The sequence below is a fragment of the Artibeus jamaicensis genome, unplaced genomic scaffold, assembly GCF_021234435.1.
Source record: "Artibeus jamaicensis isolate MK-2021 breed Jamaican fruit bat unplaced genomic scaffold, CSHL_Jam_final scaffold_1019, whole genome shotgun sequence".
NCBI classification, from domain to species: Eukaryota; Metazoa; Chordata; class Mammalia; order Chiroptera; family Phyllostomidae; genus Artibeus; species Artibeus jamaicensis.
In genome coordinates, this window is record NW_026522025.1 from 15,767,095 (window position 1) to 15,792,706 (window position 25,612).

At 38.1% G+C, this 25,612-nt stretch overlaps 2 protein-coding genes across 2 annotated transcripts in view; one reads left to right on the forward strand and one right to left on the reverse strand.

Moving 5' to 3' along the window:
• The window catches only part of CUNH1orf141 (chromosome unknown C1orf141 homolog), a 200,771-nt gene that overhangs the window by 122,456 nt on the left and 52,703 nt on the right, over positions 1–25,612 (reverse strand). Inside the window, exons 2-4 of the mRNA XM_053655383.1 lie at positions 7,149–7,298; positions 5,885–6,098; positions 5,710–5,777 (exon numbers count right to left, since the gene is read on the reverse strand). The gene's annotated coding sequence lies outside the window, so the exon portion shown is untranslated. The remainder of the gene's footprint in view (positions 1–5,709; positions 5,778–5,884; positions 6,099–7,148; positions 7,299–25,612) is intronic.
• Positions 1–25,612, forward strand: part of IL23R (interleukin 23 receptor) — a 64,011-nt gene that overhangs the window by 24,348 nt on the left and 14,051 nt on the right. The window contains exons 6-7 of the mRNA XM_053655491.1: positions 4,288–4,433; positions 10,289–10,445. Coding sequence (XP_053511466.1) covers positions 4,288–4,433; positions 10,289–10,445 — 303 coding nt within the window. The remainder of the gene's footprint in view (positions 1–4,287; positions 4,434–10,288; positions 10,446–25,612) is intronic.

The window sequence follows — 25,612 nt, forward strand, 5'->3', positions numbered from 1 at the left end:
AGTAATGATGCTTGCAATCCAGATGTGTCAAGGAGAAGCTGTAAAGTGCTTTTTACTCCTTATAGTAAAAAGGTGAGTATAGAACAAAAAGATAGTATGAGAGAGAGAAAGCACACATTCACATAATTTTTATTATAGTGTACTATTATTGTTATACTTTAGTTATTAGTTATTGTTATCAACCTCTTCTTGTGCTGAATTATCAATTAAACTTCATCACAAGTGTGTATGTACAGGAAAACACATAGTATAATTGGGTTCGGTACTATCCCTGGTTTCAGGCATCCACTGGGGGTCTCAGCAACTATCTCCACTGGGGGTCTCAGAAACTATCTGTTGCAGATAAAGGGGGATTGTATGAAGGATAATTTCACCAAGCTGACATTCATGCAGTACTTTCTTCAGTGCTAATTGCTATTATATACATTATCTTATGTAACCCTCCCAACAGCCTTATTTTGTAGAAGAGATTATATACATGTATACATGAGCAAACTGAGGTTAAGTTGCATTCAGAAATTTGAGATTACAGAGCTAGGGAACTTCTAATTACAACATCCTCAACTCCTATCCTCAGTTTTATTTAAATGCACATTGCAATGTGTCTGACAACTTTCCTGCTGTCTAATGATTTAGGGGATATGATGCCTTCTTTGGGGATACAACACAGGTATTTTGGAGAGATCACCAGCGTCTCTGATTTGAACTAATATCTCAACTTCTGTCTTGACTAAACTTGACTATCTCAACTAACAGGATTGGTCTAAAAGTCTATCATGATGCTCTGAATATTGGCTTTGAAAAACACACTGTTGACTATGGCAATGAAAAATAATTCCATTGCAGAGTATATTCTTGAAATTACATTTCCCTTGCTCATGATGTACACATTTTTGTAAATTTACATTTTGAGGTAGGATGAGATAATATGCTCTTTTCTTGTAACAGATTAACCTTGATGGATTACTGATGATTAAAGGCTATCATGGCTACTATATTTTTGACAATATAATTTTTAGCAACTGAATTATTAGTAGTAGTACTATTATCATCACTGTGATGTTATTATGATCTTAATATCATTGAATTGTGTTCCAGACAACAAGCATATCACATTAAATTCTGGAAACGATCACACATGGTATGTATCTATTTTATAGAAGAAGAAAGAAATGAAATAATTTGCTCAAGGTCACATAGCTAGTAAGGACAGCAAGATTTCATCCCAGACTAGTTGACTTGCCTTAGTCAATTACCATCCCACTTCCCATAAAAGGAAAATCTTATCTGGCTGCCACCTGCAAATCTGACTTCTCACACTGTGAACAAGGGAGCCTCTTGTTCGGAGCTGTTATTTCTTCTCCTCTTCCTTTTTCTTGTCTTTCTCTTTCTCCTGTTCTCTCTCTTCCTCCTTTCTCATTATCAAAAAAAATGAAATGGTATAGGGGGCTCTACCCAACAAAGCCACCAGAATATTAACAGATGAGCTATTTTCACTTGTGACCCTTTAAGAATGAAATATTTCAAGCTAGATAAATGAACCGTTTTATGGAACTGAGGACAGTGGACTCTCCTGGGAGCAATTTCTACCTAACAGCTATGGGACTGGGCTTTAATTAAGTTACAGAGGCTGTGCTGAAAGGCAGAGCTGAGTTAATAATGCAGTAACATTGTGCCAAAATGACATGTGAGCGGAATGATTAAACTTCTCTTGTAGAGAAATTTATTTGAACACATGTAGTGCAGTGTCTTCTGGCTGCCATTTTGAGTATTAATCCCCCCAGTGAGTAATTATGGGTAAATACATGTCTTTGGAAAGATACCAAGAACTATAATCTGGTTCTTTATTTAATATAAGTGGAAACTTCAAATGTGGTTTCTATGATGACCTGACAATTTGAGGGGAAGAATCCTTGTTTTTTAAAAATAAATATATCATGGCAGGCAAAACTGAGTAATACATTGTTTGTAGATAAACATATCTGAGGTAAAAATGAAAAGAATAGAATTATTACCATAAAATTAAGGATAGATGTTACTTCTGGTGGGAAAGGGAAAAGAGGTTTGGGAATAGTTGTTCAACCACCAATCAGTGTCTTTCATAAGATCTAATTTAGTTTATTTTCCAAATAGATGGTCAGTTATTTTATGTTTGTCATTTACTTCTTATTATAAATATTTTCTTTTATGGTTTTATCATATACTTTTATCATATGCTAAATTCTCTTTTACATTTGGGTCTGGATTTGACAGTTCTTTTCAAAATGTAAAATCTTTGCCCTGGCAGGTGTGACTCTGTGGATTGAGCACCAGCCTGTGAACCAAAGAGTTGCTGGTTCGATTCCCAGTCAGGGCACATGCCTGGATTGAGGACTACGTCCCCAGTAGGGGGCATGCAAGAGGCAACCACATACTGATGTTTCCCTCTTTCCCTCCTTTCCCTCTGTCTAAAAAAATAAATAAATAAAATCTTTAAAAATATAAAAATGTAAAATCTTACAGGAATGTTTGAAACCTAAGCAACAACAGTAAAAATTTAACATTTGAGTCTTCTGTAACAAACAATATGTTCAAGTACATATTATATAATGTATTTATTTGAAAAAATATAAACTCATCCAAGCTGCATTGAAGTTAGACCTCTATTTCATTGACATGCCTTGTGCTGAGCCTCTATCTTAAATGTGACTTACTGTGACCTGCGTGTCTCATAGGACTAAAGAGAATTGTGGTTCTTTCCCAGAATATTTCTTTCTGCAAAAGAATGCTTGTGCTGCTATACCAGTGGCGGGCCAAACTTAGAGGTGGGAGACAGGAGAGGTGAATCACTTACAGCACTGAGGGTGCTTGAGTGGTCCCAACTGGTCCCAGACCCCCCAAAGAGGTCCACTTCCCTGCACAATGTTAGCTTGCTCAGAACCCCCAGATGGGGTCCACTCCCCTCTAGAAATCTCCAAATACTGATTCTTCTTACAAAAAGCTTCTAACAGTTAAAGGAAATCAACTGTGCTATTCAGATGATAAAATTTCAGTAGAGTAGCTCTTTAATTAGACTAATTATGCTACTACTATTTCTGTCCCATGCTCAAGGATTTTATTCTAAGACTGTGCTACTAGAGAGCAAGTTTTTAATTTTTGTATTTCTCTATAAATTATATGCTTGTGCACACAATTTTAGATGATAGTTAATAATAAAACAAAATTTTCCGAAAGAGTACTTTATAAATTTAGAATAAATTAAAAGAAATTTCACAGAGGACATTAAACTCTAAGAATGGTCCTTAAAAACACACATAGAGACTCCTGAGTTCTTTGTTAAATAATACATCTAGCAGAGTCATACGCTTTTATTGTTCTAAGTACTCATATAGGAGAAATGGAAAATGCCAATGATTCTATTCTGTTCAGACAGAACACACTTGTAAATATTTATACATTTAAAATATATAGATATTTCAGTTATACCAGTACTCCTAATAAACAAAAGTACTAGTAAGATAACCAATCAGAATTTTAGTTCCATTTTGAAAGTTATTATCAGAGAACAAAGCAACAGTTGGTCAAGTCTTAAAGAGTATTGTGAGACTTGCTTTGTTAAATCTACTTTCAAGTACAGGTTTATTTTAATGAAGAATAAAATAAGTTAGCAATAAATGTAAAGGTTCATACAAATTTCCATATAACACTGTAGAATAAAAATAATATTACTGAAAAAGGTTTAAATTTAACAGTTTATCAAATCAATCTTTGAACAAAATTTAAGATAAAAATATCTCTTCCTAAACAGATGCAAAAAAAAAAATGAAGAATGGGCTGAATAAAATTTTATTTAACACCCAATATTTTATTTAAAAATTTTTTTAAAGAAATGAAGAATGGGTTGAATAAAATTTTACTTAACACTCAAAATTTTCTCCTACATAAAAGATTAGAAAACCAGAAAAAAAAATTAATCATTAATTAGAGTACAAAATTTTTTTAAATTTTTTTCAGATTTTATTTATTTATCTTTAGAGGGGAAGGGAAGGAGAGAGGGAGAGAAATATCAATGTATGGTTGCCTCTCATGTGACCCCTGCCGGGAACTGGCCTGCAACCCAGGCATGTAGGTTGACTGGGAATCGAACTGCAATCCTTTGGTTTGTAGGCCTGCTCTCAATCCACTGAGCTACACCAGCCAGGGCTAAATTTTTTTTTTATACTTTGATTTTAACATGTCTATAGATTGATGAAACATTACACACATTTTTCCCTAGGCAAGTTTTAAGTTGCTGGGTTTTTTTCCTAGTGATACCTTCTGCAACCACCATTTTCAGAGCAGAGGATGTAAATACTCCAGTGCCCAAGACCATAATTCACTGGAATAGTCAATCAACAATTGAAAAGGTTTCCTGTGAAATGAGACACAAGGCCACAACAAACCAAACTTGGAAGGTGAGCTAACTTCCACTATTCTTTAACATGTAAGTGAATTGAAAAAATAGCCAACCAACAGTCAACCATGGTGAACTTACAATGACCTATTGATGATTTACATGTTTTTATCTGATTCTTTGTGGGATATTCAAACCACTCTAATTTTAATAATGATTATACTGTGCTTCCACAGAGATGTTTTCTGAGCAGAAATGGTCCTCTTGCCTTTTGTATATTTCTAAACAGACAAATGTCCAGCTAAGAGATTTTATCTACTTAGTTCCTTGTACTTCAGTGTCCAAGGGTAAAATTTATATCAGTGATCATGAATATAAAGTGTAAGGATTCTATGCTGAAATTTAGCAGGCATCCAGAAGAAGAAAAACTGTTCAAAAGGAACTTCAAATTTATAGATGTCTTTTTTTACATGAAAAAACGTGTAATTCAAAATGTAAGATTTGTAACTAGTACAGGCCTCAGGCTTAGATATGCATAAGGTTAAAAAGTGAATTTCTAGACAAAATAATCATCCTTAGATACCAATGGCAAGTCACTGCCTTCGGAGTAGCATGGGTATAAGGCTCATTAATAAAAGCGCCTGTGAACATTAATAAAAACTCACTAATTTAAACTATAGAGTAACACTAGTCTGAGAAAAAAGTTCAAATTTTGGGTATTTGAAAAGAAATGCAATTTAATTTTTTTAACTACAATAAACTACCATTTAGTCAAAGTAATTAAGAAATAGAGTTGTCTGGCTTTGCTTAATTGAGAATTATTTATCATGTATGATGGATACATGGATAAAGAAGATGTGGCATATATACAATAAAATATCAATATTAATTTAGCAATTAAAAAAATGAAATCTTGCCATTTGTGACTACATGGACTGACCTAGAGGGTATTATGCTGAGTGAAATAAGTCAGACAGAGAAAAACAAATAATATGATTTCACATATATGCAGACTCTAAAAAATACAAAACAAATAAAGACAGAAAACAAAACAGAAACAGACCCATGGATATAGAGAACAAGCTGAAGACTGGCAAAGAAGAAGAAGGTGGGGATGGAAAAGAAGAAAGAATGAAAGAGAGAGAGAGACAGAGTGGGGAGGGGAAGAGAAGGGAGGGAGGGAGGAAAGGAGGAAGGAAAAAAGTTAGAAAGTTCTGGGTGAAGATGGTGGCTTAAACACTCATCCAAATAAAATAAAATAATCCCCTCTTTCAAAATAAGTTAGGTATGGATTGACCTGTTTTCAAGGGTGAAAATGATATGTATTTAACACTAACCTTTGGTGATTAGCGTGACTCCAAAGCCTTCTTCTGCCTCAGCCCGATCATCCAGAGCATCGGTTTTGCTGTAGGAGAGTGCGAAGCAGATGAGGGTTGGACTATACTGACTTCCTGACATCCTTTAAAGATTGCTCTTTAAAAATAAATTACTGATCTCAAGTTGTTTATTTACCTTTGTTCATTGACACCAGAAATGTGAACTCCAGAGCTGTTTAGATGACACTTAGGTACAAATCCATGTGCTGCATCATGTGGCCAATAACCACGTGGCGATCCTGCTGGACACCTTGACCAAATAATTACAGCCTTTGTGTTGTACACAGCAACCCCAGGCTTCAACCTGGGACAAGTGAGGTAAACAAAAATCCACAGCCAGTCTTTTGCCTCTGTGGAATTTAGAGAAATTTTAAAACAACCTAAATGAAATTCTCGAATCTTGAATTTTGAATTAACAGAGTCTTGCTCCATAGGACACTTGGGACCCTTGTGTAGTGTCACAGTAGTAAGACAACGCTGAGAATATGAAAACTCCCTTATTTGGCATAGTAGGAGGAGGCAGTAGGCTGCTGTGAATGTTTAGGAAATATAAAGGAATGATATCATCAGTATCTCCGAACAGGTTTTCAGAAACCAACTGTTTTCTGGTGGAAACTCTCATTCTCTGCTCCCCCTGGTGGAGCTACGAGTGCCATTCATTGAGAGACTGGGTAACCGGTGAATTTGTGCTCACTCCTCAAAACCTTCTCTTCAACCAGGAGCAGGCAAATGAAGGAGCTGAAAGGCGACTTATTATCCCATTTAACCTTCATGACCATTTTCTGTGATGGGCCCTAGCAGCTCCACCCAGAACGGGCTCAACGGAGTTTAAGCTGGGTTCTCCAAACTTTACACTGTTAGGAACTAAGTGCCTCTCACAAAACTTACATCACTTTGGATACCCCAAAAATATTTGGAAAATTAAAAAAACAGATTTGATCCCAAACCCATATCCTATCCCTTCTACTATGATTTTTCCAAATGTAACTACTCACACAGGAAAAGGTGAATTATTATGACTCCAGCTCAGTCAGTAATAACCAAAAGGAAGTTTTGTGCTTTGCATTTACTACCCCATCAATTTTGTCTGGGTCATGCATAAACTGTTGTCCTTGCCCCCGTGTAGAAAGACAGGAAGTTAGAGTCCAGAACAGTGGCAGGACACAAAGGACTACAGATTTGCTCTTCAACCTTGGCTTTGCCTCCAGCAGATATTGCTGGAGGAAGGTTCTTTATTTCAAATGGCAGGCAGCTACCAGGAAAGCCTGGTGGCTAAGCACACGGCTCTAGATTTTAAAGCCTGGTTCTGCCTCTCTAGTTGTACAAGCTTGGGCAAGTTCTTTATCTCCTCTGTGCTTCATTATTCCCATAGCTAAAATAGAAATAAGATAAGCACCTACCTCTAGGGTCATGGGGATGATCAAGTGCTGTATGAAGATAGCCCAGAGCCTGCAATAGAGTTAATTCAGTACATGTGGGCAGCTACTGTTACTCTTCATCTTAATCTCCAGGGGAGCCATGTAGCCACCTTTGTAGGGCAAAGGAAGTACCTGAAAATCAAAATCAATGCATTGAGAATGCTTTTCAGCCCCTTTCAGCTAAGCTACATGTAGACTGTGAGGTATCAGCCAGCCCTTCAGGCAATCCTCACAGGCTGATACCATGGGGAAAACACTGACCTACTTGATTATCTTAATGGGCTGTCTCCCTGGCATAACAAACGTGTGTCAAAAATTGAGCTCACAGTTCTCAGCAGCAATCCTTGCTCACTGCTATGAATCCTCTCTCAGGACCATTTGCCACGTCATATACACTTACCTTTAACTGTGAGCCTCTGGAAGGCAGGGCTGTTCCATAATCATTTTTGTACCTACATTGATTCTTGTAATGTCTAGTTCACATAATTTTGAAACATTAGCTATTAGTAGTAGTATTATTTGCCTTTAAGAGTTCCAACAGAGGCAGTAATTTAGGGAAATCTTCCCTGTAAGTTTGAGTAAATGCATTATTGGTGACTCATTTCTCTAATTATACAAGACCAGGGCATTGGCAAACTTTTTAATTCAGGGGCCAAACAATAAACAGTTTGGCTTTGCAGGCTGTGAGATCTCCGCCTCAACTACTGAACTTTGACGTGCAGCATGGAAACAGCTAAGGGCAGTAAGTGAGTAGACATTGTTGCATTCCAATAAAATTTTGGTTTTGGACACTAAAATTTGACTTTCATATAATTTTTATGTATCAAAAAATAGGCTTCTTTTGATTTTTTCTTCCAACCATGTAAAAGCTGTAAAAACCATTCTTAGCTTATACGTTACACAAAACCAAGCGTTCATTCCCTTCCTGGACAAGCAAATAAAATAGTGCCCAGATAGCAGAGGGTCAAATCCTTGGCCTTCGAATTTCAAAAGTGTAAATGCTGTTAAAAAGACAGAAGACTTGGAAGAACATGTGAGTAGTCATGACTAAGTTCTCCAATAATCATGCCGCTCCCCTCCTCCACCAAACACTAGATAAACAGTACCTGAGCCTAAGAGTGCAAATTGGCCAGGGCCAGGGGTAAGAGGGAGGAACCCAAAGAGTTAAGACACTGGGGAGTACCTGAGAAGGAGCTGCTCTCTCTGGGCCACATGCAACTTTGGTGAGGGAGGAAGTCAGGATCACAGAACACCGAACAGGTTTAAGATTCTCCTTCCCTCCACCCAAGGATGCTCTCAGAAACTTAAATGTAACCCTAAGTAAAGAGGTACCTCACAATGATGGAGATTTAGTTTCTCACCTTCAGAACTGAGGGCCTAACTAGAAATTAAGTGCTATAAAAAAACCAAAGTTTTGTTTCTTGCTCTTGAGATCATATCCTTCCCACAGGCACTCAGGTAGGTCTAGCTCTCAATGTTCATTTGGGGCTCTGAAAATGTCATCTAGGGGTGTCATCTTGTGGTTACAAGGCCCTAAGCAGTAACCTGGTTTGCCTCATGATAGAAAAAACTGTTAACAGTTCTGAAAAATTCTCCTTTGTAGTTTAGAATTCTGGTTGTACTTCAGGGCACTTCTTTAAGAGGACTTATGGTATCTATAAACGTAATGGCAAGAAACATATTGGAGAATAATAATTCCCTTTAAGAGCAACTAATATGAAGCAGAATGCATTTGAAAGTCAAACTTCCGGCACAAGTAAAATCTCTCCTGGATTCCAGGCATCTCCGGGGGTGGCCAGTCATATTTATGTAGCAGAAAATTCCAAGGACAGTGGGTAGAGATGTATGTGGCTTATGGAAACTCTGAATGGTGTCTTTCAGGGAACATGACATTCCCAATACAGATACTTTCCTGAGTTTTACATTTTCAATGTATTGCAAGTTTTCAAGATTTATGTTAAGATTGTTCTTTTTTAAAGATGGGTTTTTAACAAGAATCCCTGAATATGATTGATATCTTGCTTTAAAAAAAATTCTCGTTAGTTTTAACTATCTCTTCCATGAGTGTGTAGTACCTGTTTTCTGCCAGTTGCTGCATAAATGCATTTCTAGATGTATTTTATGTGTGCCTTTCAATCATGCTTCACTTTCTTCAGTAAATCCACTTACCACAACATACTGGAAGTGCTGTATAAATGCCTGGTTTCTCTCTCCTCTCTGAAACAGCATGGGGTCATTTTTTATTATGTTTTATAACAGGTTGCAATGCCCCCAGGAAATGATTTGTAAGTTTATACCTCAGCTATTCCACTGGATTTTTACAGTTCAACTTTCTCAAATGTTTTATTTTATTTTCTCTCTTACACATACATATACATAATAGCTTTTTTAGAATTTGCATAAATCTGCAATAAGGACCAATTTAACAACTCAGCTTATGAGTAACTTTTTCTAAAAGTCATCATTAGCAAGTGAAATTATTTCATTATTCATGAACAATTATTGATCTATATATCCCACTGCAGAGAGAACAGAGAGAAAGCAGAGGTGAGAGACTGAAATAAAAATATTTGCTATTAGGTCCTCTGTTTCTTCTAACCCATTATAATCAGCTATTCCAAAATTAAGTATATACTGTATTTAGACTTTCTTGAAATTTAATATCTTAAGCCATGGCTGGTGTGGTTCAGTGGTTTGAGCACTGGCCTGTGAACCAGAAGGTCACCAGTTCCATTCCCAGTCAGGGCACATGCCTGGGTAGCAGGACCAGGTCCCCAGTTGGAGGCATGTAAGGGGCAACCCATCACTCATTGATGTTTCTCTCCCTCTCCTTCTCCCTTCCTTATCCTCTCTCTGAAAATAAATAAATAAAATTTTAAAAAATCAAATAAAATCTTGAGCGAGTTGTCTAATACAATGTGTACTCCATTTTTAATGTTAAATAACATGTATTTAGTTACTTATAGCTGTTTCATATAAAATAACCTATTCCTTTTTGTTTTCCCAGGCTCTAGAAAAGTGCCTGAAACATATTAGGTGCTCCATGCATTTTTGCTACATGAAATAATTGTTTTGAAAACACATTGTATCATTTCATTATTATTATTATTCATTCATTTTAGGTTAAGGAATTTGACACCAATTTCGCACATGCGCAACAGTCAACATTCTATCTGGAGCCAAACACTAAATACGTATTTCAAGTGAGGTGTCGAGAAGCAGGTAAAAGATACTGGCAGTCCTGGAGTTCACCCTTTTTTCATAAAACACCTGAAAGAGGTGAGTGTGTTTATATATTTAATCTCTTAGGCTTTTCTTTGACTTCTGTCTTTCTTTTAAATATATATATTTTTTCTTTTTGATTTCTATCAAAATTGACAACAGTATTCTAGGGCAGGTGGTAACACTTAAATTGTCATACTGCTTTGATTTTGTTAGGCTGACTATAATTTATGTAACGGTTCTCAAACATTCCTGGGCATAAAAACCAATAAAAACCACCTGGGCTCTTGCTGGTGTGGTTCAGTGGACTGAGTACTGACCTGAAAAACAAAGGGTCACAGGTTCAATTCCCAGTCAGGGCACATGCCTGGGTTGTGGGCTAGGTCCCCAGTAGGGGGGCTCATGAGAGTCAACCACACATTAATATGTCTCTCCTTCCCTTTCTCCCTCCCTTCCTCTCTCTCTAAGAATAAGTAAGTATGGTCTTTTAAAAAAACCACCTAGTATGCATGTTCATCTTCTCTCCTTCACAGGTCTCAGGTAGTGGGAGTGGGGGGTTGCTCAAGCATTAGCATTTCTTACAAACATCCTGGGTGATTGTAGTCATATAATAACCTAAGACCTTGCTTTGAAAAACAAAACAAAACAGCATTGAGAGTTACATTCAACTGTTTAGGTCACTCTGTTAAATATATTCTCCTAAAAGAGATACAAATAAAATCATATCAATAAATACTTATTATCTACTATACAAAACAATTAGAAAGAGTTAAAGCACTTAAATATGAGATTATTAATTTTTTTCTCAATAAAATCTGGATGAGCTGTTGTTTACCTTAAAATATTCCTCTGCTTTTAGCATTATTAGTTTAATATTCCAGTTATTTACACATCCAATTCAATGAAATCTTAGCTAAATAGACTTATTTTCCATGCACACAATTGCTTTTATTTTTTAATTATAGTTTATTGATTATGCTAATACAGTTGTCCTGATTTTTCCCTCTTTTCCCTCTCCACCCAGTGCCCCCAACTCCCTCAGGTAATCCCCCCACCATTGTTCATGTCCATGGGTCATGCCTGTAAATTCTTTGGCCACTCCATTTCCTGTGCTGTACCTTACATCCCCATGGCTATTCTGTGACTGCCTAGTCACAGAACACCTATTTGTACTTCTTAATCCCCTCACCTCCACCCATTCACCCAAACTGGCCCCCCCATTGGGCATCCATCGAAACACTCTCCATCTCCATGATTCTGTCTCTGTTCTTGTTTGCTGGGTTTGATTTTTATATTTAATTGTTCCTAAATATGTATTTTTGCTATTTTACTGTTCAGTTTTGATCTTTTTCTTAAATAATTTTTTTGAACTCTGCATCTGATAGATTGCTTATCTACATTTCATTGAGCTCTTTTTCTGGAGTTTTGATCTGTTCTTTCATTTGGGCCATGATTCTTTGTCTCCTTGTTTTGGCAGCCTCCTCGTGTTTATTTATGTGTATGAGGTAGAACTGCTTTGACTCCGTGTCTTAGTAGTGTGGCCTAATGTAGTAGGTGTCCTGTAGGGTCCAGTGGCATAGCCTCTCCTGTCACACAAGCTGGGTACTCGAGGTGCACCCTTAGTGTGGACTGAGTACCCTCTCATCTTGTAGTTGAACCTTGATTGCTTTTGGCAGGTCAATGGGAGGGATTTACCCAGGCCAGTCAGCTGCAAGGACTGGCTGTGACCAATGACCACCTTTGCTCGCCCTCCATGGGGGATCATCTGTGCAGGAGCAGGATAGTGGTGCTCCAATGTGGTCCGTAGCTGTCCACTGGGTGTGCAGGCTCTGAGATTTCCTGGGTGGTGCAGGGCAAGGCTGGCCCCAACCTGTGTTTTGCCTGTCACCACCCTGCCTAAGCTGTAAAGCAATCTGAGATGGCTGCTACTTGTGCTGGGCTTGAAGATTCCCTGATGAGGCCAATCTGCAAATCTAGACTAGCTGCTGCTAGTGCTGGGACTGGAGCTCACTGAGGCCAGCTGTTGCTTGTTTGAGAGGACTTAGGAAGTTGTGAATCAGGAGCCAAGGTCAGCCATTCATATGGTAAAGCAGGTTGCATGGGCCCATAAGTTGGGTGGGACAGAGTCTCATTGGGTCTCCAGTGCAGGGAAAACACTGTTAGCCAGGTTGATGGAGTCTCAGATCTGGCACCAGCTTGCCAGCTCTGTGGTGGGAGGGTTCAGCAAAAGGAGAATGGCCTCTGCTCGCCTTGATGCCAGGTACTTCAATGCCGCCCCATATGCCACCGGTACCTTTCAAGCTGCTATTCTAATACTGGAGCTCAGAGGGAGTGAGTCTGAGTAGGTGAGCCTGTGTGTGGGTTCTTTAAGAGGAACTGATTGGATCTCCAGAAGTTTCTTCCACCAGCTCAATCCCTGCTGGTTCTTTGCAGCCAGAAGTTGAGGGAACTTACCTTCCTGGCACTGGAACCCTGGGCTGTGGGGCCTGGTGTTGGGATAGGACTCCACTCCCGAGATATCCCTTCTCAATGTTTATCTACTGCACATGGATGTGACATCAGCCCATTCCACATCTCCACCCTCCTACTAGTCTGGATGGATGTGGTTTCTTTAATTCCATAGTTGTCAGATTTCCACTGAACTCAATTTCTGATAGTTCTGAGTGAGGCTGTTCTACATTTTGTAATTTTGATGTAGTTGTTGGAGGATGCAAGCCATGTCTGCTGACAGTGCCATCTTGACAGGAAGTCCTCACACAACTCATCAAATAGACTTTAGTGGGAAGCAAACAATAAAATAAATTACTGTAATTGTTGTAATATTCCATGATGGCTTCATTTTCCTGAAGATGTCTTCCTACTGTAGGTAGCTTGTACACTAGATTTATTTGTTCTTTTCAAAACTGAAGAACTTAATTATAATCACACTATTGTTAATATTATCTGTATTATAACATCTTGTAATTGTTTTTGATGTTTTTCAAAGCACTTTAACGTAAATTATAAATATTGGTGATTGTCAGCATCTAGAGAAAGCTAAGAACCAAAGAGTGGCTTAAAAGTTCTTTTGGCACCCCCTAAAGCCCAAATATAAGAAACACACTATTATTTTGTTTAATTATTTTTTTATTTTTCAATTACAGTTGATATACATTAATTATATTAGTTTCAGGTATATACCCAGCGATTAAACATGAAATAACTTACTAAGTGATCATCCTGATAAATCTCTCACCCACATGATACCATGTATAATTATTAGAATATTATTAATTATATTCCCAAGACTACACTTTATATTCCCATGACTATTCTGTAATAACAAATTTGTATTTCTTAATTCCTTTACTTTTTCACCAATCCCCTTAAGCCTCCTCCCATTTGGCAACCATCAAAATGTACTTTCTATGTATGATTCTGTGTCTGTTTTGCCTGTTCATTTATTTGTTTTTTGAGATTCAATTGCTGATAAATATGTACTTACTGCCATTTAGTTGTTCATAATTTTGATCTTTTCCCCCCTTTTTATTCTGAAAGAAGACCCCTTAACATTTCATATAATACTGGTTTGTGGTGCCCTTTAGCTTTTTCTTGTCTGGGAAGCTCTTTATCTGTCCTTCAATTTGAAATATACTTTTGTGGGGTAAAGTAATCTTGGTTATAGGTCCTTGCTTTTCATTATTTCAATATTTCTTGCCAATCCCTTCTGGCTTGAGAAGTTTCTGTGGAGAAATCAGCTGACAGTCTTATGGGAACTCCCTGTAGGTAACTAACTGCTTTTCTCTTGCTGCATTTAAGATTCTCTCTTTGTTTTTAAACTTATTCACTTTTATTATTATGTGTCTTGGTGTAGGTCTCTTTGCAGTCATCTTGTCTGAGACTCCCTACACTTCCTGGACTTGCATGCCTGTTTTCTTTACCAAGCTGGGGAAGTTTTCTGTCATTTTTTAAAATAGGCTTTCAATTTCTTGTTCTCACTCTTCCTCTGACAACCCCATTATGCAAATGTTGGTACACTTGAAGTTGTCCCAGAGGCTCCTTACACTATGTTCATTTTTTAAAATTCTTTTCTCTTTTGATTGGGTGTTTTTTGCTTCCTTATATTCCAAATCACTGATTTAATTCTTAACTTCACCTGTTCTACTGTTAATTTCCTGTAAATTATTCTTCATTTCTATCCTTCCCTTATGATTGGTCATTTTTTTTATGCTGTTAAGGTTCTCACTGATCTCACTGAGCATCCTTATAACCAGTGTTTTGAACCTGCATCTAGGAGACATCTAGTCTTCTTTTTATTTAGTTATTTTTTTTTGGAGTTTTGATCTGTTCTTTCATTTGGGAAGTTTCTTTTTCTTGTCATTTTGCCATCCTCCCCATCTTTGTTTCTATGTATTAGGTAGAGCTGCTTTGACTCTGAGTCTTGGCAGTGTGGCCTAATGTAGTAGGTGTCATATAGGGTCCAATTGATCTGCTTCCCTTATCAGTCAAGCATGGCACCTCAAGCTGTGCCTCCCATGTGGGCTGAGTACAGCTCTCCTCTTATAGTTGAGCCTTGATTGCTGTTGGCATGTCATTAGAAGGAATTTACCCAGGTTAATTACCTGCAAGGACTGGCTGTGACCACCTTATAGAGGGTAATCTGCTCAGGGGCCCATGTTGCTTGTGGAGTTGGCTGGGTGGTTCCTTGATGTAGTCTATTGGGTGTGCTAGCTCTGGGGGCCTCCCAGGAGGAGCAGGTGAAAGTCAGCTGCTGCCTGTGTTCTGCCCAGAGCCACCCAGCATCAGCTACAAAGTGATCTGCAGATGGCTATTTGTGCTTGGCTTAGAGGTGCCCAGGCCAGGTCAAGCTGTGAACCATAACTGACTGCTGCTAGTGCTGGGTCTGGGGCCACTGAGCAAGGGGTTTGGGGCATGCTAAGGGCATGTTTGTTTGACACATTTTTGGAAAATCTGAAGCATGAGCTTAGACCATTTGTATGAAAAAGCCACTGGAAACAGCTTGAGTGGTTCTGCAAGTTGGGTGGGGCTAGGCCTCAGGAAATTAACAGGGCAGGGAAACATTGTGAGCCAGGTTAATGGAGTTTCGGAGATGGCACCCTCCTGCCAGCTCTGTCAGAGGAGCAAATCCTCAAAAGAACAGTGGTCTCTGCCAGCACTTCTATCTGGAAGAAAGCTGCCCCCCACCCTAATTTTTCATCCTGATGCCAGACAATTCAGTTCTTCCTCATATGTCTCAGGTGCCTTTCAAGCTGCTGCCCTGACTCTGGAGTTGAGAGGGAGTGAGTCCAAGTATGTTAGTGGGCAGACCCTTTATGGGGAACTGCCCGAGACTTTAAAAGCCCTTCATTTCCCTCAATTTCGATCGCCACTAGTTTTTACAGCAGGAAGTTATAGAGACTTCTCTTCCTGGCACTGGAACCGTGAAAAGAGGGGCTTGGTATGAGGCCGGGAGCCCTCACTCCTCAGGGGGTACCTCTGCCCCTGAGATGCCCCTCCTAATTTTTATCCAACACACGTGGGTATGGAAAAAGCCCATTCCATGTCCCTGTCCCTCCTACCAGTCTTGTTATGGCTTATTTTTTTAAATCCCTAGTTGTAGGACTTCCATTCAGCCAGATTTCAGGCAGTTCTGAATGATGGTTGTTCTGTAGTTTAGTTATAATTTTGATGTAGAAACACATTATTAAGTGAATCATTTGCAATACCAAGTCTTTTGTAAAAGTTAGTTTTTAATTGAGAATATTCTCTAAAATTGATATTGTTAAAATTCTTAGGACTTTAGATGCCATTTATAATAACTTAGTTGATAGCTGAATTATTTTTAAAAGAAATGCAGACCCCTGGCTGGTGTGGCTCAGTGGATTGCCCACCAGCCTGAGAACTGAAAGGTTATCGGTTCAATTACCGGTCAGGGCACACGCCTGGGTTGCAGGCCATGTCCACAGTTGGGGGCATGTGAGAGGCAACTGATTGATATTTCTCTCCCTCTTTCCTCCCTTTCCCTCTCTCTAAAAATAAATAAACACAATCTTTAAAAAAATATAAGAATGCAGAACTGTCTTACAAGATTGTCCAAATTAATAACTAACATTTACTCGCCACTTACAAAGTGCTACTCTGTATAATCTTGTTTGACTTTAACATCAGCCATATTTGGTAGTATAATTGGCACCATTTTACAAATGAGAAAAGTGAGGCGTGATTTTCTAAATCGCACATTGCTAGTGAGTAATAGCACCTAAACCAGAACTCAGGGTTTCTTACCTATAGCCCTCAGCAATCTCATCAATTTCTTTAACCAATTACATCAAAGTGCAGGAACAGTTTACTAGAGTATTCTATAAGTTAAGCATAAGACCATAAATTTGCTTTAAAAGTAAAGGTCTTAAACCTTACATTGCAGGAATAGGAACATCACAGCTACCTTGTAACAAGCCTAAATTTCAAGTATTGGTTTCCTGAGGAAAAACAATCACCCAAGGCAAAAAATGCCAGTTAAAATTAAACATCCCTTAAACCTTGCGTCTATACAAGTTTAACATGTTGGCTAAGAGGAAATGAACTTCTTTTGGTACAAATTCCTTTCTAAGACACATTCAAGGAAAAACAGTGAAAGTGTTAGGGAAAGTGATAAGATTAAATCTTTTTGAAAATGTATCTTATTTTCTATTTGTAAAAACAGGCAAGTATATTATAAAATACAACCTAGAAATCGCTGTTGTTTACAATTAAATGGATCTAACATTAATTTTTCCTATGTGTATATTTGTTAATGATAAATGCTGTCATATACACACTGTTTAGTTAAAATCCTGGTTTTCATACCTAATCTACCTTGTTAAATTTTAAAAAAACTATTTAATGTCTGCACTGCATTCCAATGTATGGATATACAATAATTTATTTAACCATTTCCCTATTTTAACAGTATCTAGGCTACTGCATTTTATTCCTTATCAATAAATTTCTTTGAATAGCTTTGTGTATAAACTCTCCTTTTGTCTTTAGATGTCTTTGGCTCAAGAGTTAAGCAAACTTTAAGATGCTTGATGCAAGTTGTCAAATCGCTCATTAGTAAATCTGTAATACCGGCTGCTTTTTTAAAAAGTATACATGGAAAGATATTTATTTAGTCATTCATGTTCATTTAGACTTTTCCAAGCACCAGGAACTTGGAACTTCAGTAAGCAGAGACAATAATCCCTTAATTCTAGAGAAGACAGACAATAAAAAAGTGTAATAAATAAATTAGATAGCACTATAATAAAGATATAAATAAAAGCAGTAAGAATAAAACCTCATAACAGAAGTTTGAATTATTTCACAATTGAAAAAATAATTCCTGTAATACTTCTAGTTAACCAACTTGTTTGATATGGGTTTTTTTGAGCAGCAAAACTTTCCCAGTGATAAAGGTTTATTTATTCATGAAGAAACACAGCCCAGACAGTAATGTCCCTCTATGCAGGAATTTCCTGTTTTGTTCTCTGAAACTGTTATGTGTGTATAGCTGAATTCATTCATCTCAAAACAATGTGTTTTCCCCAGGCCTATAACTTCATAAGTGAAAGGTTTTACGCCAGCCCTGTTTATTGTTCTTGTGCATTCAGGTTAACATACCTTTGAAATATCAGATGTAATACCCCTTGAAGTGGGTATCGACCCTCCAGAGATCAGGTAATCTTGTTACCTACCCTGTAATCCAGTCCCTGACTTGCTTTCTCCCACCTGCATGCACACTCCTTTCTTAATTTTAAATGCATAAGAAACTTGTAAGGCTCTGATTCTCAGGAGCATTTGAGATCTGGCTCTTGGTATATGTTGTCAGGTTGGCTCAAATAAACTATTATGAAAATTCTCAAACACACATACACTCCACAGGGCACCCCAGGGCAATTCATGTGTTTTTCCAGCTGGTCCTGTTCACTCAAGTGTCCAGAAAGCAGTGCTTCCCAGAGTGGGACGTGTGGACCACATGCATTATAAATGCTTGGAAATTAGTTTAAAATCAGATTGCTCAGCCTCTAGCCAAGTGATACTTCTGCAATAAAGTATAAGAACCACTGTATCAAAAGGTTAGACATACCTTTTAAGAGGGACAAGTGTCATGAACAATAATCTTGGGAGTGGGCAGGATATGCAGAAAGAACTGAACAGAATTAAAGAGCACATTAAAAAGACCATACACCACGACCAAATAGGGTTTGTTTATCCCTGGGATGTGAGAATGGTTCAACGTATGCAAATCAATAAATATGATACACCACATTAACAAAACAAAGGATAAAAGTGATATGATATGTCAATAGATGCAGAAAAGCCTTTGACAAAATTCAACATTCTCCATGGTAAAAGTACTCAACAAATTAGGTGTAGAAAGAATGCACCTCGACATAATAAAGGCCATTTACAACATAATTATAAAACACTAAAAGATTCCTCTTGAAGATCAGGCACAAGACAAGGATGACCACTCTCACCACTTCTACTAATACAGCACTGTAAGTCCAAGCCAGAGCAGTTAGGCAAGAAAAAGAAATTTAAAATATGTAAATTGATTAAAAAAATAAAACTCTGTTTTTTGCTAATGACATAGTCTTATATACAAAAAAACCCTAAAGTCTCCACAAGAAAAAACTATTAGAACTAATAAACAAATTAAAAAAAAACAAATTCAGTAAAGTTTCAAGATAAAAAATCTGTATACAAAAATAAGTTGCACTTCTATATACTGACAAGAAACTATCAGAAAGAGAAATTAAGAAAACAATGTCATTTATAATAGCACCAAAAACAATAAAATACTTAAGATTAATTTAACCAAGGTGAAAGATCTGTCCACTGAAAACTGTAAGACATTGATGAAAGAAATTGAAGAAGATACAAATAAATGAAAAGATATTCCATGTTCTTGGATTGGAAGAATCAGTATTATTAGTGGTTTTGAGGGGAGGGGCCAGAGAGGGGTTGGCATGTGAGAACCTCAGGCTATTATCTCTTGTACTATCTGGTCACCTCTCTGATTGATCTTCCTCCTGCCCACTGCTCCCTGAATCACTCACCATCCCAACCCACTTCGGATGCCTGGGAGACCCTAGACGCATGGGATGGGAGACCATTGTCCCAATGAACCATCACACTGCACAGTACTCCTCTGACTGGACCCTGCCCTGCCTCTGGGTGGAGGTTTCAACTGAGGCTCTAAGAACCACTAATGGCTGCTGAAGTTGGAGCTTCTAGACCACTAAATAAAAATTTCTGGGGTCTTTAAGCAGTACAGAAAGAGCCCCCAAGAGGGAAAGATAATTTGTCAGCATAGAAAACCAATGTTGCAAATGTGAAAGTCAATTCCTTAGAGTCACCACTACCAAGGTGAAAAACAGGTGAAAGGCAGACTTCCAGGCAGGAGTGTTGTCAGTTCTGCACTGTAATACAGGTCCCTTTGTGAAGAAGAAAAGGCGCGGGCTCTGTAATCTCTTTAATGACAAGTCAGAGGCCTGAGGGAAGGGCAGTCATATTTCATAATGACTAATTAACTTGCTTGAGTTGCTACTTGCAGTAGAGAAGTTTCCCAGAGAAATCATCGTCTTCTTCATCTTCTTCTTTTTGACAGTTCTCCAAAGGAAGGCAAGTATGAGCAAGATATTAAACCACACTGTATTTTGTTCTCACAAAACTGCTGGTTGTTGCATTAACAATGAGCCTATAAAGATTCTTATTCATTTTTAGGGCTTTTAGTGACTAAAAGAAAAAAGTTATATCAATGCAACTAAGTATAGGTGATATTAAATATAATAAATTTAGAGGGTAGCACACAGAATGTACTTTTCAAAAATTCTGCTGTTTGTAATTAGGAATTTCTTTTTAATTAATATCGAAATGGTTTATAAACCTGTAGACTTATGGTTACTAAACTGGGTAAAATAGATACACAATGTCCCTCAACATACTAATCATTTTAGACTCTTCCTCTGCACCTATTTCTTCTTTTGGGGGGTCCTGCCTCTAACAAACCGCCAGAGTTCTGTAGAATTAAAGGAAAACTCAAAAGAACTTCACAGTCTCTCAGAAGTTTGCAATCCATTGATAGAGACTAAAGATTATGCTTTTCCATGAGGAAGTAATAATCTCCTACATTAGCATCCTGTTGCTGGCATAACAAGCTATTACAAACTTAGTAGCTTCAAAACAGTACAAATTTATGATCTCATCATTCTGGAGGTGAGAAATCCAAAATCGGTATCGTTGGGCTATAAACAAGGTATTAGCAGGCTGTGTAACTTTTGGAGGCTCTAAGAGAGAATCGGTTTCATTGCCTTCCCCAGTTTCTAGAGGCTGCCTCCATTTCTTGGCTTGTGGTGCCATCTTAAAGACAGATGCACAGCATCTTCAATCTCTTTCTCTGACTCTCCTTCCTTCTTTCAATAAGGACCTTGTGATTTCACTGTACGCAGCCCTATAATCTAAAATAATCTCCCCATCTCAAATTCCTTTTACCATGTAAGGTAATCTCTTGAAAGGTCCTGGAAATTAGGACATGGACCTCTTTGGGTGATCATTATTTGTTCAGCCACATCTTCTCACTCATCCACCCACTATCTATTATTGCAGTTTCTACTACTCATTGTGATGTGGTGCAAGCAAGAGAAATCAAATCTGGTTTTCTTAAGCAAGAAGAGAATTATTGGGGAGATAGGCAGAAATCAGGAGAAAGGCTGTCAAAATGGTCACAAACAGGATCCAAAGGACATTAGAAGCCAGAACCACAGCCGAAATTGCAGCCTAGGAAGAATCTGGTGAGAACCTATAGTTGGCACTGTGGCCAGTGTCACTGCCTGCCCTGTGCCATGGATACCCCTGTTCTAACAGAGTTCCACAGTTAGCAGGCTCTGGATGTAGCTGCTGCATTCATATTGATCTTTTAGTGATTTGCTGGAGCAGTGTATCCTGTGCAAGTGGTGGGAGGAGGGCATGCGATGATCTGGGCTCAGGTCATCTGCTTGTAGTTACTTAATGGCTACAGGGAGAGGGAGCCTTTACACCACAGAGGTATCCACAGTGGGAAGCCCTTCTGGCCTCTTACATATTTTAGGATGCCCACAGAAAAGAATGTCATGTTGCTGGACAACGAAAAACATGGCAAATGTAAACTAGACTCTTCAGGCTCCAGCACAGGTACATGCCTTGGCCAGGTAGCTCGGTTGGTTAGAACATTTTCCCCACATGCCAATGTTGCAGGTTTGATTCCCTGTCAGGACACATATAAGAATCAACCAACAAATGCATAAATAAGTGAAACAGCAAACTGATGCTTCTCTCTCTCTCCCTTTCTCTTTCTCTAAGATCAAAAAAACAATTAGTAGATGCTATGCTTGAGAGCAAAGCTGCACTTTTGAAGAATCTTAAACCACCAGGTAAAACTTGGAAGGTGCTCATTCCTGCATATAAAGTTTTGCTACACTTTGGCATCTGACCCTCACCTCTGTATGGTCTATGTCACTTTGGAAAATTTCCTGGGTGGCTGTTGCTTTTTTACCTTTTCTTCTTCTTACTTTTTTCCTTTAACCATATGATTGCCATACCTATAATCCTTACTTTCTTCTCCCTCTTTTTACCAAGTACATATAGCTTAGGAATTAGGCATACAGATAATCCCTTGAATATGTTTAGGCATACCCTCTTATCCTTAATATTCAAGGATGACACTGTAACCCATGAAATGATTCATTGTTAGTCTTGCTTTTCAAGGTGTGGTAATGAGTTAGTTCTGACAGGTCCTTTTCTTTGCCCCAGGCATCTGGTGCTGTTTCATATGTCTGGCCATTGCCTTTTGCTTTGCTGCTGGTATGAACACAAGTGAAATTTTTAAGCTTGGTCCAATAATGTTGAATTCCAACCATAGAACTAAACTGGACTGGGGAGATAACACTTAAGCAGCTGAGCTTATCAGAAGAAGGAGATTAGAAAGAAACAAAAAGGAGATATTTATGTTTTAAGAAAAATAGGGTTGGGATATATGTAATAGCACACCGAGAGAAAAAAATGGCCCAAATGAAAGAACAGATCAAAGCTCCAGAAAAAATACAACTAAGTGACAAAGAGATAGCCACCCTATCAGATGCACAGTTCAAAACACTTGTAATCAGGATGCTCACAGAACTGATTGAGCTTGGTTGCAACATGAAGGAACAAATGAAGGCTACACAAAGTGAAATAAAGCAAAACATACAGGGAACCAACAAGTGGTGGGAAGGAAACTGGGAATCAATGGTTCGCAGCATAAGAAAGAAAGAAACATTCAACCAGAACAGAATGAAGAAACAAGAATCCAAAAAATTGAGGAGAAGTTTGAGAAGTTCCAGGACATCTTCAAACATTCCAACATCTGAATCATAAGGATGCTAGAAGGAGAAGAGGAAAAGCAAGAAATCAAAAATTTATTTGGACAAATAATGAAGGAGAACTTCCCCAATCTGACAAGGGAAATAGACTTCCAGGAAGTCCAAGAAGCTCAGAGAGTCCCAAAGACATTAGACCCAAGGAGGAACACATGAAGGCACATCTTAATTACATTAGCCAAGATTAAAATGAAAGAGAGAATCTTAAAAGCACCAAGAGAAAAGGAGACAGTTACCTACAAAGGAATTCCCATAGGACTGTTAGCTGATTTCTCAAAAGAAACCTTGCAGGCAAGAAGGGGCTGGAAAGAAGTATTCTAAGTCATGAAAGGCAAGGACCTACATCCAAGATTGCTCTATCCAGCAAAGCTTTCATTTAGAATGGAAGGGCAGATAAAGTGCTTCTCAGATAAGGTCAAATTCAAGGAGATCATCATCTCCAAGCCCTTATTATTTGAAATGTTAAAGGGACTTATCTAAGAAAAAGAAGATCAACAATATGAGCAGTAAAATGACAACAAACTCACAACTACAAACAACCAAACCTAAAAAGACAAAAACAAACTAAGCAAACAACTAGAACAGCAACAGAATCACAGAAATGGAGATCACATGGGGGGTTATCAGGAGGGATGGGGTGGGGGAAGAATGGGAGGAAAAGGTACAGGGAATAAGAAGCATAAATGATAGGAACAAAATAGACAGGTGGAGGTTAAGAATAGTATAGGTAATGGAGAAGCCAAAGAACATATACATATGCCCCATGGACTTGAACTAAGGGGACAGGAGAAATGTGGGTGGGATTGGGTATGCAGGGTGAAGGGGAATAAAAGGGGGAAATGGAACAACTATAAAGCATAATAAAATATATTTTTTAAAAAATTACTGACAAAGTAAAGTATATGTAATATGTTAATTTTTTAAAAGGCAGGACATAGACCTGCCTGGAGTAGCTAGCTCAGTGGACTGAGTGGTGGCCTGTGAACCAAAGGGTCACCAGTTTAATTCTCAGTCAGGGCACATGCCTGGGTTGAGGGCCAGGTCCCCAGTAGGGGGTGTAAGAGAGGCAACCACACACACACACACACATGCACACACAGAAAGAAAAATAGGATTGGAAAAGATCAAATAGTTTGAAAAGCACACCTTTTTTTTTTTTTTAATATGACTCTTCTTTCTTGAATATCTAGAACCTTCTGAAAGAAAGGTCTGGGAGTTCCCTTGTGTCAGCTCTGGTCAAAGCCACTATGACGCAGACATGGTTAGTGTGTCTTTGACAGCAAGACTGGCAAAGGAAAAAGCAAGTAAAGGAGCCTTAGAAATGTCCACACATTTTGGCCCAGTAATTCCACTTATCAGACTCTAGTCTTAGGCAATAAACAGAGATGTGGAAAGAAGTTTCATGTACAATAATAATTATCTAAAAGCTAGTAATAATAGTAAGAATTTGGAATGTGATCTGAAAGTCCAATAACAGCAATAGCTAACACTTACTAAGCTTTTAATTTGTGTAAGGCATGGTACTAAGCGATTTATATAAACTATCTCAGCAAACCTCATGAGTGAAGTGCTATTATTACCCAATTTTACAAATGAAGAAACTGAGTCACAGAGAGGGTAAGCAACTTGCCCAAGGCCATGCAAGTTCAAGTAGTGGAGCCAGGACTTGAACTATAGTTTTGTCCGAGTCTAACGCTGGTGTCTGAAACTGTCAAGCTGTACCTTTCTCCACAGGGGAATGACTAAACAACTACAGTACAAACATGGTGAAATATTAAACTGTCACTAGTATGAGCAATTTTTAACAAAATGAAGAAATATTCATGATATAATATTTAATGAAAAAGAAAAATAGATCAGCATTTAGTAAAGAGCATGAGCTCCATTAGGGTACAGATATACACAAAACATTGTTAATAAATATAAAAATACTTGTTTCCAGTTTGTGAACGAACGTACAATTGTATTTTCTTTTCCATGCTCTTATACCTTTTAAGCAGCCTACAAGTAATACGTATTGCTTGTATGATCAAGGAAAACAGTTTTCAGTAGAAAATAACTCTAGGCTGGAAGATGCTAGGAATCAGTGCTAATGGATTAGCCCAATCATAACCCACTGTGCTAGTGTTCAGGGCCCAGCAAGGCCAGGCAGCTCCAGCACACTGACCAGCGCCCACAGGAGCTCTGGCCGTCTCAGCGTGGGAGACGCCGCTTGTAGGGCTGACCAAGCTTCCGCATACGGAGCCATCCTGCTGCAGAAGTCAGGTTGTTAATTAATGGGGCCAGTGACCAACAAAACTATGTGTTTTGAGAACTGGATGGAAATTTTTACTCTGTGATTTCCACCTATGTGACTTTGGGCAAGTCATTTATCCTTTTTACATCTTTGTTTCCTCATCCATAAAATAGAGACAATAGGATTAACTCTCTGTTTAAGTTGTTGTGAGGATTAAATAAGAGTAAGTATGTAAAGTCTAGTCCATTACCTGCAACATAATTAGTACTCAATAAATGGTCACTTAGAGAGAACAAAGCATACTTTGCCCCATGATGGACATAAAGGGAAGGGCTGAGGAGATTGATTTGACATCATCCCTAAGAAACAGATGGAATATATGCTATGCTTCTAGATCGGGGCAAGTATAAGATACTACATTTTTTGCTTCAAACCACTCTAAATTCCCTATGAAAACACTGTCTTCTATGAGACTAACTCTAACAAACAACGTCAGTTTGTATAAGGTGTATAAAAGTTTTTACCTAAGTAGAGATGATTTGGGCTTTCTAAGTATACTCAAATATGTGCTATAAGTGTAATGGGCATAA